Source organism: Trichomycterus rosablanca, chromosome 17, assembly GCF_030014385.1.
Source record: "Trichomycterus rosablanca isolate fTriRos1 chromosome 17, fTriRos1.hap1, whole genome shotgun sequence".
In the NCBI taxonomy this organism is placed as follows: domain Eukaryota; kingdom Metazoa; phylum Chordata; class Actinopteri; order Siluriformes; family Trichomycteridae; genus Trichomycterus; species Trichomycterus rosablanca.
The window spans coordinates 16,168,239-16,185,645 of NC_086004.1; the positions used below are offsets into that span (position 1 = coordinate 16,168,239).

General features: G+C 38.0%; 1 protein-coding gene across 1 annotated transcript; it reads right to left on the reverse strand.

Annotated features, from left to right (window-relative positions):
- Positions 1-21: 21 nt before the first annotated feature.
- On the reverse strand, positions 22-15,134 carry tpma (alpha-tropomyosin). Its single transcript, XM_063013534.1, has 10 exons — positions 14,916-15,134; positions 14,409-14,534; positions 10,355-10,488; positions 10,114-10,231; positions 9,934-10,004; positions 4,746-4,821; positions 4,594-4,656; positions 3,601-3,670; positions 3,265-3,343; positions 22-210 (listed from the first exon to the last, which is right to left on the reverse strand). The coding sequence occupies exons 1-10, from the start codon at positions 15,027-15,029 to the stop codon at positions 207-209; spliced, it is 855 nt and encodes a 284-aa protein (XP_062869604.1). The 5' UTR covers positions 15,030-15,134; the 3' UTR covers positions 22-206.
- Positions 15,135-17,407: the final 2,273 nt, after the last annotated feature.

Consider the following 17,407-nt stretch of genomic DNA (forward strand, 5'->3'; position numbering starts at 1 on the left):
AAGCAAGTGAGGCATTTTTTTGTAAATTGTTTATTATTTTACAGAAAGCAAAATCAAGTTCTATACAACAGAGCTGGGCTTTATGCACTCTGTAAATGATCTGATGGATAAATGCAGTGACAGAAAGCAGAAAAATAATGTGATGTCAGAACAGAAAGAGGTGTCCGTTCTTTGGTGCCAAGGCCCAGTGATGAGATGTAAAACATTTATCTGTGTGAATTAGAAAAAAAGAAACAAAGAGTAATTTAATTAGTTTAGTTTACAATGTTGTTTTCTTTTAATACTATTTTCCAAAAAAATGTGGGGTTTTATGTCTGCTCCTACTCATATAATGACAAATTTGTAATAACACATGTAATTAGGCAGGGCGATTATATTTTTTATAGCAGTACATATTCATATATATTGTATACTTCATATGTGTACAAACCCCATTTCTAGACAAGTTGGGACACTTTCTATGCTGTAAAAATGCAATAAAAAAAACTTTAAAAAATCATAATTAGGTAATAGCTTGCTTTTTTATTTAATTGATAAAAGTACAAAGAAAACATTTGTATTAATTTTACTGATATACCTAATTGTATTTTGTAATTATAAAAACAGTAGAATGTAACGCCTGCAATACACCTGCAACACACTTAAAAAAATAAACACACTCAATCACCTGTGTGCCTGCAAAACACTCAAAAAAGTTAGGAGACAAAATAAGACTAAGGTTAAGTAACACTGTTCTGGAAGTTTCCACAATTAGCAGTTTAACTGGTAACTGAGGTCATTAGAATTGAAATCCAAAGAGCATCCACCAAAAGCTTAGTTTTTGCAAGCAGGAATGGGTCTTGGTTCACCACTTGTGCAAAACTTTGTGAGAGAGAACTGTCAGTCAGTTCAAAGACAGTGTTTCTCGGTGCATTGTTGCACCACCTTCACCATCTACAATATATAATAATAATAATAATATTATGAAACGATTCAGGGAGTCAGGGGAAATCTCATAGGCGTAAAGGCTAAAGGCAAAAAAGGCTGTTGAATTTTTATGACCATCAAGCACTCAGGTGGTATTATTTGAGAAACCACCATGTGACCATTATCAACATACAGTGTATCACAAAAGTGAGTACACCCCTCACATTTCTGCAGATATTGAAGTATATCTTTTCATGGGACAACACTGACTAAATGACACTTTGACACAATGAAAAGTAGTCTGTGTGCAGCTTATATAACAGTGTAAATTTATTCTTCCCTCAAAATAACTCAATATACAGCCATTAATGTCTAAACCACCGGCAACAAAAGTGAGTACACCCCTTAGTGAAAGTTCCTGAAGTGTCAATATTTTGTGTGGCCACCATTATTTCCCAGAACTGCCTTAACTCTCCTGGGCATGAAGTTTACCAGAGCTTCACAGGTTGCCACTGGAATGCTTTTCCACTCCTCCATGACGACATCACGGAGCTGGCGGATATTCGAGACTTTGCGCTCCTCCACCTTCCGCTTGAGGATGCCCCAAAGATGTTCTATTGGGTTTAGGTCTGGAGACATGCTTGGCCAGTCCATCACCTTTACCCTCAGCCTCTTCAATAAAGCAGTGGTCGTCTTAGAGGTGTGTTTGGGGTCATTATCATGCTGGAACACTGCCCTGCGACCCAGTTTCCGGAGTGAGGGGATCATGCTCTGCTTCAGTATTTCACAGTACATATTGGAGTTTATGTGTCCGTCAATGAAATGTAACTCCCCAACACCTGCTGCACTCATGCAGCCCCAGACCATGGCATTCCCACCACCATGCTTGACTGTAGGCATGACACACTTATCTTTGTACTCCTCACCTGATTGCCGCCACACATGCTTGAGACCATCTGAACCAAACAAATTAATCTTGGTCTCATCAGACCATAGGACATGGTTCCAGTAATCCATGTCCTTTGTTGACATGTCTTCAGCAAACTGTTTGCGGGCTTTCTTGTGTAGAGACTTCAGATGAGGCTTCCTTCTGGGGTGACAGCCATGCAGACCAATTTGATGTAGTGTGCGGCGTATGGTCTGAGCACTGACAGGCTGACCCCCCACCTTTTCAATCTCTGCAGCAATGCTGACAGCACTCCTGCGCCTATCTTTCAAAGACAGCAGTTGGATGTGACGCTGAGCACGTGCACTCAGCTTCTTTGGACGACCAACGCGAGGTCTTTTCTGAGTGGACCCTGCTCTTTTAAAACGCTGGATGATCTTGGCCACTGTGCTGCAGCTCAGTTTCAGGGTGTTGGCAATCTTCTTGTAGCCTTGGCCATCTTCATGTAGCGCAACAATTCGTCTTTTAAGATCCTCAGAGAGTTCTTTGCCATGAGGTGCCATGTTGGAACTTTCAGTGACCAGTATGAGAGAGTGTGAGAGCTGTACTACTAAATTGAACACACCTGCTCCCTATGCACACCTGAGACCTAGTAACACTAACAAATCACTTGACATTTTGGAGGGAAAATGACAAGCAGTGCTCAATTTGGACATTTAGGCGTGTAGTCTCTTAGGGGTGTACTCACTTTTGTTGCCGGTGGTTTAGACATTAATGGCTGTATATTGAGTTATTTTGAGGGAAGAATAAATTTACACTGTTATATAAGCTGCACACAGACTACTTTTCATTGTGTCAAAGTGTCATTTTGTCAGTGTTGTCCCATGAAAAGATATACTTAAATATCTGCAGAAATGTGAGGGGTGTACTCACTTTTGTGATACACTGTAGCCAAATAGGCTACCGCCGCATCAAGAAATGCAACCTGAAACTGTTTGACACTGGAAACATGTTCTGTGGTCAGACAAGTCCATGTTTCAGTTAGTAGTTAATAATAATTTCCATCTCTGTTGACATTTGTTAAAATATAACTTTTAATAATTTGCTTCTCGAGACTTTTCGGTTTCCTTTACAAGACTGGAAACATTATATTTGATGTTTAATGGGACTGTTAATAACCAAGACAGTGTGTAGTCTAATCCAACACAATTATTAATTAAATTTGGATTTGGATTGATTAAATGACTTTTTCACACCTGCCCAGTTGGTATATAAAAACTGTTTTTTCTTTAAATCTGAAACGGTCGTTTAGAATAGGAAACATTTACGTGCAAATATTGTTTTGCACAGTGCTGTATACACAACTATTATTACTAGTTAGTCTAAAGCATAATTAAAAAACCACTTGAGGACAGAAAATCTTATACTACATTACCAAAATACACACACAAAAAAAAATATTTGGTATTTACATGGAGGTCATGTCATTCAGAGCCTGGTCCAGCTCCTCACTGATGGCTTTGTACTTGAGTTTCTGAGAATACACCTCATCTACAGTAGAAATTCAGAAACAGAAGACAGGTGGTCATAAGACACTAGAAACTATTTGAACTATTTGAAAACTATATGAACTATTATGCGGTTTTTTGGGACTCTTTATAAAGTCCAGCACATGACATGCTACTAAAAACACACTGCAACAGTACAATGACAGATATAACATAGCAACATAGCAAAAAACTGTATATAAATGTAATTTATTTTTTCAAAAGGCATAACATGAGAAATATGTGTGGAAATGGACATACCCTCTATTTCATCAACGGTCTTCTCAAGCTTAGCAACTGATCTCTCAGCAAACTCAGCACGAGTTTCAGCCTATCACACAAGCAAACACCCCAGATTTCATGTAACTGACTGTCATGCAATCTATAGACAGTGTTGAATTAGATTTTTACTCTTTTGGTCTGGAAAATACCCTCATGACTTTACTATCATCTTGATTTTAAATTAGGCAGTTTCATAGTGTTGATTGGACTAGAAAAACTTGATACTTAACAGTCTGGTAATTCTGCCCATCACCTTGGAATTTTTAAGGAGGATACTAAAAAAATATGTCACCCAAAGGTGGGCTGAATAAAATATTATTTGTAAGATTAAATCATGGCACTCCAAAGTTTAATTTTATTTTTAATTGTAAGCGAAGAAGTCACAGGCACAGAGAAGAAAGAGGGTCAGTCTTGCATTAAGGACAACAGTACTCCAGGGAACATCTCTAACATCCACAACCGTTATATACTGTATAAAAGCAATTATATAAAATAAATTACATGATTTCAAATTACTGGCAAGAGACTACAATAAAAATGCCTCTATTACCACTTTGCAGCATTAACCTTTAGCATTAATTGGATGTCCATTGCAAACCATACCTTATTGTACAACATCAGTGCTTGACCTCACAAAAGCTCTTTTGATTAAATGGGCAAAATTTCTCACAAACACAGAGCAAAATCTAGCAAAAAAATTTTTCAAAAGAATAGAGGCTGTTAAAGCTACAGAATGTGTGAGTAGTGGGGTATTAATGCTCATGATTTTGGAATAGGATATTTAACAAGACCAGGGCCAGGTGTCTGTACTTTTGGGCATAGCACTTCTAATATATGCCTTTATATCCATTTTATATGCATTTAATCAAAATTATGTATTATATGCACATGGTTTAAATACCAGTGGCCATAGTGTGTTTAAGGTTTTAGGAACATGTAAAACTTTTTGACAAAACTTAAAATTAAGCATACCTCCTTTAGCTTGTCAGTCAGGACCTTGATTTCCTCCTCGTATTTATCCTCTTTCTGAGTGTACTTTAGGCATGAAGAAAATGAGCAGGAAGTTAAAGACAGAAGAACACACACACAAACACACACACACACACACACACACACAACCTTACCTTCTCAGCTTGTGCCTCCAAGGACTTCATAAGATTGGTCACTGTTTTCAGCTCCTCCTCTAGATCAGAGCACTTACTACAATATAAATTATTTTAATAAAAAAGAAAGCCAACAAATAAACATTATCAATTTCACTGTGAACCCTACCATTTTAGTTAAGAACATGAGCTCTGACTAATTTTACTTTCCATACTTTATATCTGAATAAATATATTTTGGCATGGATTTAAATTTTCACTGTAGTTATGTAATGCTTTCAAATATACAGGCCATGTTGCTATTTAAAGAAATACTTCATGATCAAATTTGCATCACAAGTGCACAAAACATACTTATGGGTCAACAGTTAACGTTAATATCAAACATCACTATAGAAAAATTGTGACCTCTCATGACATTACTTGTATGTGAAGGGGTATGTGAAGGGGAACTTATGAACTGAAGGACTCTGTGATTAATAGCAGCATTGCCACACAAACATACATCATCCTTTTGTTGAACTTACTGATCAGGCTGAACTTAACCACAACTACAGGCATACAAATCTGTAGTTTTGTTAACTAGCCGACGCATTTCTGTGTCTATACCATATAGTAGGTTTATATATACCTTTGTAGGTATATAGTTTCTTCATGTAAGCCTTTTGTTGTTTTATATACCTTGTTACCCTCAGCTATTTCACACTTAATTATATATACTATATATATATATATATATATATATATATATACAGTGTATCACAAAAGTGAGTACACCCCTCACATTTCTGCAGATATTTAAGTATATCTTTTCATGGGACAACACTGACAAAATGACACTTTGACACAATTAAAAGTAGTCTGTGTGCAGCTTATATAACAGTGTAAATTTATTCTTCCCTCAAAATAACTCAATATACAGTCAATAATGTCTAAACCACCGGCAACAAAAGTGAGTACACCCCTAAGAGACTACACCCCTAAATGTCCAAATTGAGCACTACTTGTCATTTTCCCTCCAAAATGTCATGTGATTTGTTAGTGTTACTAGGTCTCAGGTGTGCATAGGGAGCAGGTGTGTTCAGTTTAGTAGTACAGCTCTCACACTCTCTCATACTGGTCACTGAAAGTTCCAACATGGCACCTCATGGCAAAGAACTCTCTGAGGATCTTAAAAGACGAATTGTTGCGCTACATGAAGATGGCCAAGGCTACAAGAAGATTGCCAACACCCTGAAACTGAGCTGCAGCACAGTGGCCAAGATCATCCAGCGTTTTAAAAGAGCAGGGTCCACTCAGAACAGACGACGCGTTGGTCGTCCAAAGAAGCTGAGTGCACGTGCTCAGCGTCACATCCAACTGCTGTCTTTGAAAGATAGGCGCAGGAGTGCTGTCAGCATTGCTGCAGAGATTGAAAAGGTGGGGGTCAGCCTGTCAGTGCTCAGACCATACGCCGCACACTACATCAAATTGGTCTGCATGGCTGTCACCCCAGAAGGAAGCCTCTTCTGAAGTCTCTACACAAGAAAGCCCGCAAACAGTTTGCTGAAGACATGTCAACAAAGGACATGGATTACTGGAACCATGTCCTATGGTCTGATGAGACCAAGATTAATTTGTTTGGTTCAGATGGTCTCAAGCATGTGTGGCGGCAATCAGGTGAGGAGTACAAAGATAAGTGTGTCATGCCTACAGTCAAGCATGGTGGTGGGAATGCCATGGTCTGGGGCTGCATGAGTGCAGCAGGTGTTGGGGAGTTACATTTCATTGAGGGACACATGAACTCCAATATGTACTGTGAAATACTGAAGCAGAGCATGATCCCCTCCCTCCGGAAACTGGGTCGCAGGGCAGTGTTCCAGCATGATAATGACCCCAAACACACCTCTAAGACGACCACTGCTTTATTGAAGAGGCTGAGGGTAAAGGTGATGGACTGGCCAAGCATGTCTCCAGACCTAAACCCAATAGAACATCTTTGGGGCATCCTCAAGCGGAAGGTGGAGGAGCGCAAAGTCTCGAATATCCGCCAGCTCCGTGATGTCGTCATGGAGGAGTGGAAAAGCATTCCAGTGGCAACCTGTGAAGCTCTGGTAAACTCCATGCCCAGGAGAGTTAAGGCAGTTCTGGGAAATAATGGTGGCCACACAAAATATTGACACTTCAGGAACTTTCACTAAGGGGTGTACTCACTTTTGTTGCCGGTGGTTTAGACATTAATGGCTGTATATTGAGTTATTTTGAGGGAAGAATAAATTTACACTGTTATATAAGCTGCACACAGACTACTTTTCATTGTGTCAAAGTGTCATTTTGTCAGTGTTGTCCCATGAAAAGATATACTTAAATATCTGCAGAAATGTGAGGGGTGTACTCACTTTTGTGATACACTGTATATATATATATATATATATATATATATATATATATATATATATATATATTCGATTTCATTATTGTACGTAATAATTGAGTGTGAAATAGCTGAGGGTAACAAGGTATATAAAACAACAAAAGCCTTACATGAAGAAACTATATACCTACAAAGGTCCTCTATATGGTATAGACACAAAAATGCATCGGCACATGTATGAGTGTGTGTCTGTGTGTAGGTATGCATATACTGTATACACATTTATGTATATATATATATATATATATATACATATATATATATATATATATATATATATATATATATATATATATATATATATATATACAGTGTATCACAAAAGTGAGTACACCCCTCACATTTCTGCAGATATTTAAGTATATCTTTTCATGGGACAACACTGACAAAATGACACTTTGACACAATGAAAAGTAGTCTGTGTGCAGCCTATATAACAGTGTAAATTTTTTCTTCCCTCAAAATAACTCAATATACAGCCATTAATGTCTAAACCACCGGCAACAAAAGTGAGTACACCCCTTAGTGAAAGTTCCTGAAGTGTCAATATTTTGTGTGGCCACCATTATTTCCCAGAACTGCCTTAACTTTCCTGGGCATGGAGTTTACCAGAGCTTCACAGGTTGCCACTGGAATGCTTTTCCACTCCTCCATGACGACATCACGGAGCTGGCGGATATTCGAGACTTTGCGCTCCTCCACCTTCCGCTTGAGGATGGCCCAAAGATGTTCTATTGGGTTTAGGTCTGGAGACATGCTTGGCCAGTCCATCACCTTTACCCTCAGCCTCTTCAATAAAGCAGTGGTCGTCTTAGAGGTGTGTTTGGGGTCATTATCATGCTGGAACACTGCCCTGCGACCCAGTTTCCGGAGGGAGGGGATCATGCTCTGCTTCAGTATTTCACAGTACATATTGGAGTTCATGTGTCCCTCAATGAAATGTAACTCCCCAACACCTGCTGCACTCATGCAGCCCCAGACCATGGCATTCCCACCACCATGCTTGACTGTAGGCATGACACACTTATCTTTGTACTCCTCACCTGATTGCCGCCACACATGCTTGAGACCATCTGAACCAAACAAATTAATCTTGGTCTCATCAGACCATAGGACATCGTTCCAGTAATCCATGTCCTTTGTTGACATGTCTTCAGCAAACTGTTTGCAGGCTTTCTTGTGTAGAGACTTCAGAAGAGGCTTCCTTCTGGGGTGACAGCCATGCAGACCAATTTGATGTAGTGTGCGGCGTATGGTCTGAGCACTGACAGGCTGACCCCCCACCTTTTCAATCTCTGCAGCAATGCTGACAGCACTCCTGCGCCTATCTTTCAAAGACGTGCACTCAGCTTCTTTGGACGACCAACGCGAGGTCTGTTCTGAGTGGACCCTGCTCTTTTAAAACGCTGGATGATCTTGGCCACTGTGCTGCAGCTCAGTTTCAGGGTGTTGGCAATCTTCTTGTAGCCTTGGCCATCTTCATGTAGCGCAACAATTCGTCTTTTAAGATCCTCAGAGAGTTCTTTGCCATGAGGTGCCATGTTGGAACTTTCAGTGACCAGTGTGAGAGCTGTACTACTAAATTGAACACACCTGCTCCCTATGCACACCTGAGACCTAGTAACACTAACAAATCACATGACATTTTGGAGGGAAAATGACAAGCAGTGCTCAATTTGGACATTTAGAGGTGTAGTCTCTTAGGGGTGTACTCACTTTTGTTGCCGGTGGTTTAGACATTAATGGCTGTATATTGAGTTATTTTGAGGGAAGAATAAATTTACACTGTTATATAAGCTGCACACAGACTACTTTTCATTGTGTCAAAGTGTCATTTTGTCAGTGTTGTCCCATGAAAAGATATACTTAAATATCTGCAGAAATGTGAGGGGTGTACTCACTTTTGTGATACACTGTATATATATATATATGTATATATATATATATACAGTATATACACAGTATATATATATATACAGTATATATATGTATGTATGTATGTGTATCACACAAACATACATAAATTCTTAAGTACAATTTATCGTCTACTAAATGACAGCAGCAAGTAGGTAATCCAGGTTCTGGAGCAGCAAAATAATCAACATTACAACCATATCTGTATTTGACTTTCACCTTGGACATCATTAACATCTTTGAAACAATAGAACATTTATTCTAAAAAACGTTTTGCAGGTGCTTTTTGCAAATGTCAGATGATGATTAATTTTTGTCTGTGTTACCAGTGGTTTCCTCTTTCTTTTCTTCAACACATCTTAATTTGCCTAGTCTTTTGTCATTGAATTGATAGTGAATTGAATGTTGCTAAGGCTAGAAATTTGCATAGTTCTGTGGAGGTTTTATTTGTTTAATAATTATTATTATTTTAATTTTATTTATTATTACTATTTTGATGTTGCTTTGAATGTTCATTGTGTCTTCCTGGCTAAATGTCACTAACCCTGTGAAGAAATGTAAGCAGGCCTACCACTCCTGACTCTTGCAAGTTTTCTCCGACTGCAGATTATATATTTTACTGTGATTCAATGTAGGCATTAAACTAATTTTGACTAAAACTCCTTTGAGACTGATATATTTCATCTTTACTTTCTTATAGTGTTTCTGACTGCTTGGCAACTAAATTTTTTTGTTGTTTAACAGAATATCTTTTTTTTTTTTTTGTTAGGGTCTTGCTTTAAAAAGTTTAGCTTTCCCAAAGCACCTTCATGAAAACATTCCTGCTCCCACCACTGTAAAATAGACATCTGTGTATCTTATTTTAAAAGTCAGGAATCTTACCCCTCATTTAGCTCAGCCCGCTCTTCTGTACGATCTAGTTCACCCTCAACAATTACCAGTTTACGAGCCACCTTGTACCACACACACACACAAGGAAGTTGAACAGGAATATATTAAGAAGGAGTAACAGTAAAGGAAAGAAATGGAAAACAAAATATGTGTCGGACGAATCTTTCTTACCTCCTCATATTTGCGGTCGGCCTCCTCAGCAATGTTTTTGGCCTCCTTTAGCTGGCCCTCCTGCAGCTCCATCTTCTCCTCATCTTTCAGAGCCCTGTTCTCGATTACCTTCATGCCTCTATAAAACAAGGGAAACAGCTACTTTAAATTACTTCCTAACAATATTCTCTCCTTTTGTACGATTTGACTTATCTGGCATGTTTATCTAAGAGATAATTGGCCTTTAGGATGAGCAGCACACCTCTCACTCTCATCAGCAGCCTTCTCAGCTTCCTCTAATTTCTGCAGAGCAGTGGCCAGACGCTCTTGAGCACGATCCAACTCCTCCTCAACCAGCTGGATTCGCCTGTTTAAGGAAGCCACATCCCCCTCAGCCTAAAAACAGAACAAAAAATTGCTCTCTTACACACAAACCGATCTTGACAAAAGAACTAATAGGATTGTATTGCATAGTTAGATTAACTAAATTTAGTTACATAAAACTACTTTAAATGTATCATTTTAATAATACAGATTAAAACTAAGAATATTCTGAGATGAAATACTCAGGTTGCAGGAATGAAAAAATGGAGGAAGAGTGTGTGTTGCTAAGCTGATAGACCCCTAATGTTTCATTCCATAATAAATGCTGCAACACTAAAAGGCCTGGTTTGCAATGTTTTACTTTATCCCACAGTTGTTCAAAGGGAATTAAAGTCAGAACCACTTAAGTTTCTTCATTCCAAACCATGTCAACATAGCAAACCTAGTGTACAGAACCACTGTCATTTTGAAACAAGGGCTTTTTCAGGACTGTTTCCACAAAGATGAAAGTATATGATAAATGTTTGCACATGTTTGAAGTGTGCACATACTTTTGGCCATTGTATAGGTACATTTTTAAAAATAATTTATAAATTATGTTTTCAGATAAAATGTTAAATAAATTGGTTTGGATAGCTAACAAAAAGCTTAAATTAGAGGGGTTAGCTAGGGTTAGGGGTTTTCTGGCAGGAATAATACACTAGTCATTTATACAGCTGTTTTATTAATCCTAAGTAGCATTAAGAAGTTATTGAAAGATGTATTGTTTGCTTACTAGCACGTTCATTCAAATAATTTGTAATTCACATTGCATATATTCCCATGTAAAATTTTTATCTTTTGTCACATTACAAAATAAATTACATCTTAATATTTCAGTGTTATTTTACATATTATAAGCATCAACATTAAAGTGACAAAAGCATTAAAATTATTTATCAATTAAGGCAATTTCATTTGTAAAGTGTCTGATTTGGATTAGTGATTTTACTTAAGATTTTATCTTACTGCAAGTAGTTCATTATCAATTAATTCTAAAGCTTCTTTCAAAAAAGCTCCAGAATAAAGTTCTAAAAGGACAGAGGGTTATTGATCAAAGAAGTTATGAAGAGGCAAATGGCAACAATAAACGACTCACATGGCTTTATGGCTAAGATTGTCTGATTTGTGTATTTCACAAGCTTAATGCTAGGCTGGCATGTATGGCAGGGTGTCAAGTAAGAAAAACTGTGGGTGGACTTTGCAGCTTACTCTAAAACCGTACTCAACTAAAACAATTCTTAAATGACAAACTGGTCCCTGACAATCCCTAATCTAGATGTGCAAAGCTGGTGATGTGGGTGTTTGATATTTTAAAAAGGGACTTTTTAAAATGGTTTGATTTCCTATAGGAATTGTAATATTAGCTAGCCAGTCATTACATAGATAAGAAAACATTTAAAATAATTAAATGAACAGAACTCCAAAAACAACTTACTGTCCATTAACACATAGTGTAAGATAAGGTCAATTAAATGATCAGCACAAACTATGTATTTCTTCTTTTAAAAGATATAGTTTTACTCTAATGATTTAAAACCCAATAGTAATGGAATACAAAACTATAATGGGGTGGTGAGAGTAACAGAAGGGCACTCACCACCAGACTGATTCTGGTCCAAAATGCAGAGGCTAGGCAGAATCAGGATGTAAATGTACAGTAGCCGTAAAAATGGCCACCGACAACCAAAGGTTATTATTTAGTATTAGTACACTTTGTCATTCCTTATTTATAACTGTAGACCATAAAATTACCTGCAGATTTGAATTGCTTTGAGTCAGAATCAGTTTTTACCTACAGCGTTAATTGTTAAGGTCTGGGGGTTTACACTGAAATAAGATGTTTTCATATAAATATATTCTTTATATATGTGGATAATACACAACATTTGAATATAAAACATATACATGAATGCCTAAAAATAAGAAAAATCATATGTTATGTTAATAAAATTGCATAAATAAATTAAATATGTATGCTAACATATATGGATAAAACATATAATACCATATAAAATGTATCCTGTAAATATATTTAATGTATGTAGATACACACATTGTATTATGGGTATTTCATATATGTTATAAACTTACAGTATATCTACATATATTACATATATCCAGAGGATACATGTATGTTATAATAATATATCCCCTTACATGTAACATATGTGGAAAAACCATTATTTATAGGGGCATATATGTCATATATACATTTCCGTATGGGATCATTGAACTAAAGAGGCTTTGACCAAAAGCTTAACTTTTGCAGTGTTGTGCTAGCGCGTTAGATCACTGCACCACCGAGCGCCCTTTGTATTTATTATTTTATTTGTTTGTTTATTTACGTTTTGTATCAACTTTCTGCAATGCACCAGTTCGACTGCCAGCAAAACAACCACAAAGCCAATGTTCACACCTCTTGGTTTATATGTTATAAATATACAGTACCTATTTTATGTTTATATGTTCTAAATATGCAGTACCTATTTTATGTTTATATGTTATAAATATACAGTACCTATTTTATGTTTATATGTTATAAATATGCAGTACCTATTTTATAAAATGTTCAAATGCAGGTTGCAAAATGCCGTATGCTGCTAAGACACAATAAAGTAAATTCAATCGCACACGTTTGAACATCTATAAATCCCTATTAAAGCTGTTTTAATTAGGTGTATTTTTTGCTTAGTTACAGTGAGTAAACGCAGCCATACACCGAGTACGATCCTAATTATCTGCCGTGTAATATTCACCTGAGTAATCCCATTAAAGTGAATAATGGAAATACAGATTTACAGTTGTGTCTTCTCGAAAACTAAACTTACCTCGTTTTTGGAATAACGTATGTAGAATATTATAGAAACGTATGATTTGTTTTATAACGTTAACGCGTGTCTTATTTTATTAGTTCTAATTAACGGAGTAGAAATGCCAAGCATATAGTAGAAACTCCCCGCATTCTGCCGGGGAGTTTATGGCTCACTAGGACATAGCGTTACCCTATAAACTCCCCGGCAGAATGCGACTCCCATTAGCGTCCAACGGCCAGACTTTCACTGCGTTTATAGCTAAGACAATGAAAAATGAGGGTACATTGTACTTCACTGTACTTCATAAAAAGGTTGCAACAATTGTAGTAATGATCATTACTACAATTGTTGTTAGTACCGTGTTTAATTATAACCAACCTGTTTAATTATATATAATAATTATAACAACAATTGTAGTAATGATTATTTTCATTATAGCTATATAATAATTATAACTATCAGATTAATATGGGTGGAAACGTCAGAAGCTTTAACATAGTCTGAAGGAGTATTTTGAACAAGTCAAAATTATGCCCCTCTCAGCTCTGGGGTGCAACTAACTAATTCTGGTGGCTTATATTCGTTTGTGGATTACACTATAGCATCTGTCTGTAAATTCAACGGGGGGGGGGGGGGGGGGGGGGGGTAATTTGGGCAGTATGCTTTCGGCAGTGTTAGTATGACAGTGTTATATAAAATCCCCCCTGTTAAACGTAGGGCAAAATGCTTTTCTGGACACAAAATACAAGTCATGCTGGAAAAATAAATGAGATGTGATTCAGACTCTGCATTGCTGAGATCATGGGGGGTGTATGATTTCGGCAGGCGAATGGAAGTCGGATTCTGCAGGGGAGAGGGAATTCGGCACAACACCGGTCCTAAATTTAACTCTCGCATAACTACGCATTATTTAAATATGTAAATCCACGCGCTGTAAGCATAAACATGTAAAACTATACAAGCAAACATACTTTGTCCAAGGTACTTGCAGTATGTTGAGTAAAGCGAACAATATTTATTTAAATAATACTTACATAACAAAGATAGACAATGGATGTCGAAAAGGATAACAATTCTGAATGCTCGCGGTTAAAGCCATTTCCGCAGAAATAAACTGCAAGCTTAAACTTTACTTACATCTGTGGCTTTCTTTTCGGCCATTTCCAGTTTTTCCTGAGCATCCTTCACGGCCTCGCAGTATTTGTCAAGCTCGTCCTCAGTTGCCTTAAGTTTTTTCTGTTGGGCGACCAAATCATCCTCCAACTAAAAACACGAAAAAACGGAGAGGTAGTCAATACAAACAGAATAATAAACTGAATATATGACCCATATTACAGGGTTATAAAATTACTTGATGATACACCATTTATTAGGAATTTTAATTTCTTTTTTTTTATTTGTCATATGCAAAATCATTAATTATCGTAATTTTATTTTTCGATTATATTAATTTGTCAAGCTAAAGTGTTAGTCTTTCCGATAAAAGAGACGCAAGGGACATTACTTCGCAGAATTAAATTATGAACCCCTCTCTGCACAGCTTATTCAGTTCCAACACAAGTTTTATATGCATATTCAGGAGTATACAGTCTATCATAGTGGGGTATGTATCACGCACATGCATGAAGAATTGTTGAAGCCAACCTGTTTGGTCCTGTCTTCTGATGCCTTCTTGTCTCCTTCAGACTGCTCGGCTCTGTCCAATGCATTTTCCTTGTCGAGCTTGAGCATCTGCATTTTCTTCTTAATGGCATCCATTGCTGCTTGTTGTCCTGGAGGCCGAGACAAATGGGGAAAAAACAGAGAAGCAAAGAGCGTCTACGCTGAGCTAAACGCTGACCTGAAGTGCCAGAACAGTCTCACTTAGAGCTGGCAAATATGTGCTTTCGTAGTGTCCTCTCAAGGTACATGCGACACCGGATACTAGCAAGCCTCTCCCACCCTGCGCATATCTCTTATTTAAGGAGCTGTTTTAAATTTGCTGCGCGAAGAACTTTCACCGTTCACAGGACTATATATGGGAACTACGAGCCAATATGGGCTCCCTATGCTTCTCAACCGACACACACACCAAATTCACTTTAGGCGATTCACGGGTAGACAACGTAATCTTGGAGAAAGTAGTGTTGTCTATTATTAACATTGCCGTGGTTTTACATACAGTGTATCACAAAAGTGAGTACACCCCTCACATTTCTGCAGATATTTAAGTATATCTTTTCATGGGACAACACTGACAAAATGACACTTTGACACAATGAAAAGTAGTCTGTGTGCAGCTTATATAACAGTGTAAATTTATTCTTCCCTCAAAATAACTCAATATACAGCCATTAATGTCTAAACCACCGGCAACAAAAGTGAGTACACCCCTTAGTGAAAGTTCCTGAAGTGTCAATATTTTGTGTGGCCACCATTATTTCTTAGAACTGCCTTAACTCTCCTGGGCATGGAGTTTACCAGAGCTTCACAGGTTGCCACTGGAATGCTTTTCCACTCCTCCATGACGACATCACGGAGCTGGCGGATATTCGAGACTTTGCGCTCCTCCACCTTCCGTTTGAGGATGCCCCAAAGATGTTCTATTGGGTTTAGGTCTGGAGACATGCTTGGCCAGTCCATCACCTTTACTCTCAGCCTCTTCAATAAAGCAGTGGTCGTCTTAGAGGTGTGTTTGGGGTCATTATCATGCTGGAACACTGCCCTGCGACCCAGTTTCCGGAGGGAGGGGATCATTCTCTGCTTCAGTATTTCACAGTACATATTGGAGTTCATGTGTCCCTCAATGAAATGTAACTCCCCAACACCTGCTGCACTCATGCAGCCCCAGACCATGGCATTCCCACCACCATGCTTGACTGTAGGCATGACACACTTATCTTTGTACTCCTCACCTGATTGCCGCCACACATGCTTGAGACCATCTGAACCAAACAAATTAATCTTGGTCTCATCAGACCATAGGACATGGTTCCAGTAATCCATGTCCTTTGTTGACATGTCTTCAGCAAACTGTTTGTGGGCTTTCTTGTGTAGAGACTTCAGAAGAGGCTTCCTTCTGGGGTTACAGCCATGCAGACCAGTTTGATGGAGTGTGTGGCGTATGGTCTGAGCACTGACAGGCTGACCCCCCACCTTTTCAATCTCTGCAGCAATGCTGACAGCACTCCTGCGCCTATCTTTCAAAGACAGCAGTTGGATGTGACGCTGAGCACGTGCACTCAGCTTCTTTGGACGACCAACGCGAGGTCTGTTCTAAGTGGACCCTGCTCTTTTAAAACGCTGGATGATCTTGGCCACTGTGCTGCAGCTCAGTTTCAGGGTGTTGGCATCTTCTTGTAGCCTTGGCCATCTTCATGTAGCGCAACAATTCGTCTTTTAAGATCCTCAGAGAGTTCTTTGCCATGAGGTGCCATGTTGGAACTTTCAGTGACCAGTATGAGAGAGTGTGAGAGCTGTACTACTAAATTGAACACACCTGCTCCCTATGCACACCTGAGACCTAGTAACACTAACAAATCACATGACATTTTGGAGGGAAAATGACAAGCAGTGCTCAATTTGGACATTTAGGGGTGTAGTCTCTTAGGGGTGTACTCACTTTTGTTGCCGGTGGTTTAGACATTATTGGCTGTATATTGAGTTATTTTGAGGGAAGAATAAATTTACACTGTTATATAAGCTGCACACAGACTACTTTTCATTGTGTCAAAGTGTCATTTTGTCAGTGTTGTCCCATGAAAAGATATACTTAAATATCTGCAGAAATGTGAGGGGTGTACTCACTTTTGTGATACACTGTACATAAATGTATATTTAGCTCCCAGTTGTTATATCTTTTGGGTCTATCATAAAAATTACACACACATACAAACACACTTTTTTCTTTTTTTTTTATATTTCCACCAACTCGTAAATTTTCCTCTCTTACTAACTGCAGTTAAAAATATCAATAGAAAGAATATTATCAGAATCCACAGAACACGTTTTTGTCCCGAATGATGTACAGTGTATCACAAAAGTGAGTACACCCCTCACATTTCTGCAGATATTTAAGTATATCTTTTCATGGGACAACACTGACAAAATGACACTTTGACACAATGAAAAGTAGTCTGTGTGCAGCTTATATAACA

What these genes read in the sequence shown, in the direction of transcription:
- tpma (XM_063013534.1), bottom strand. Translation starts at nt 15,029, where the DNA reads ATGGATGCCATTAAGAAGAAAATGCAGATGCTCAAGCTCGACAAGGAA. An exon ending in CAGAAGACAGGACCAAACAG is followed by an intron (nt 14,535 to 14,915) that starts GTTGGCTTCAAC and finishes TCGTGTTTTTAG; the next exon opens with TTGGAGGATGATTTGGTCGC. An exon ending in CCGAAAAGAAAGCCACAGAT is followed by an intron (nt 10,489 to 14,408) that starts GTAAGTAAAGTT and finishes TTCTGTTTTTAG; the next exon opens with GCTGAGGGGGATGTGGCTTC.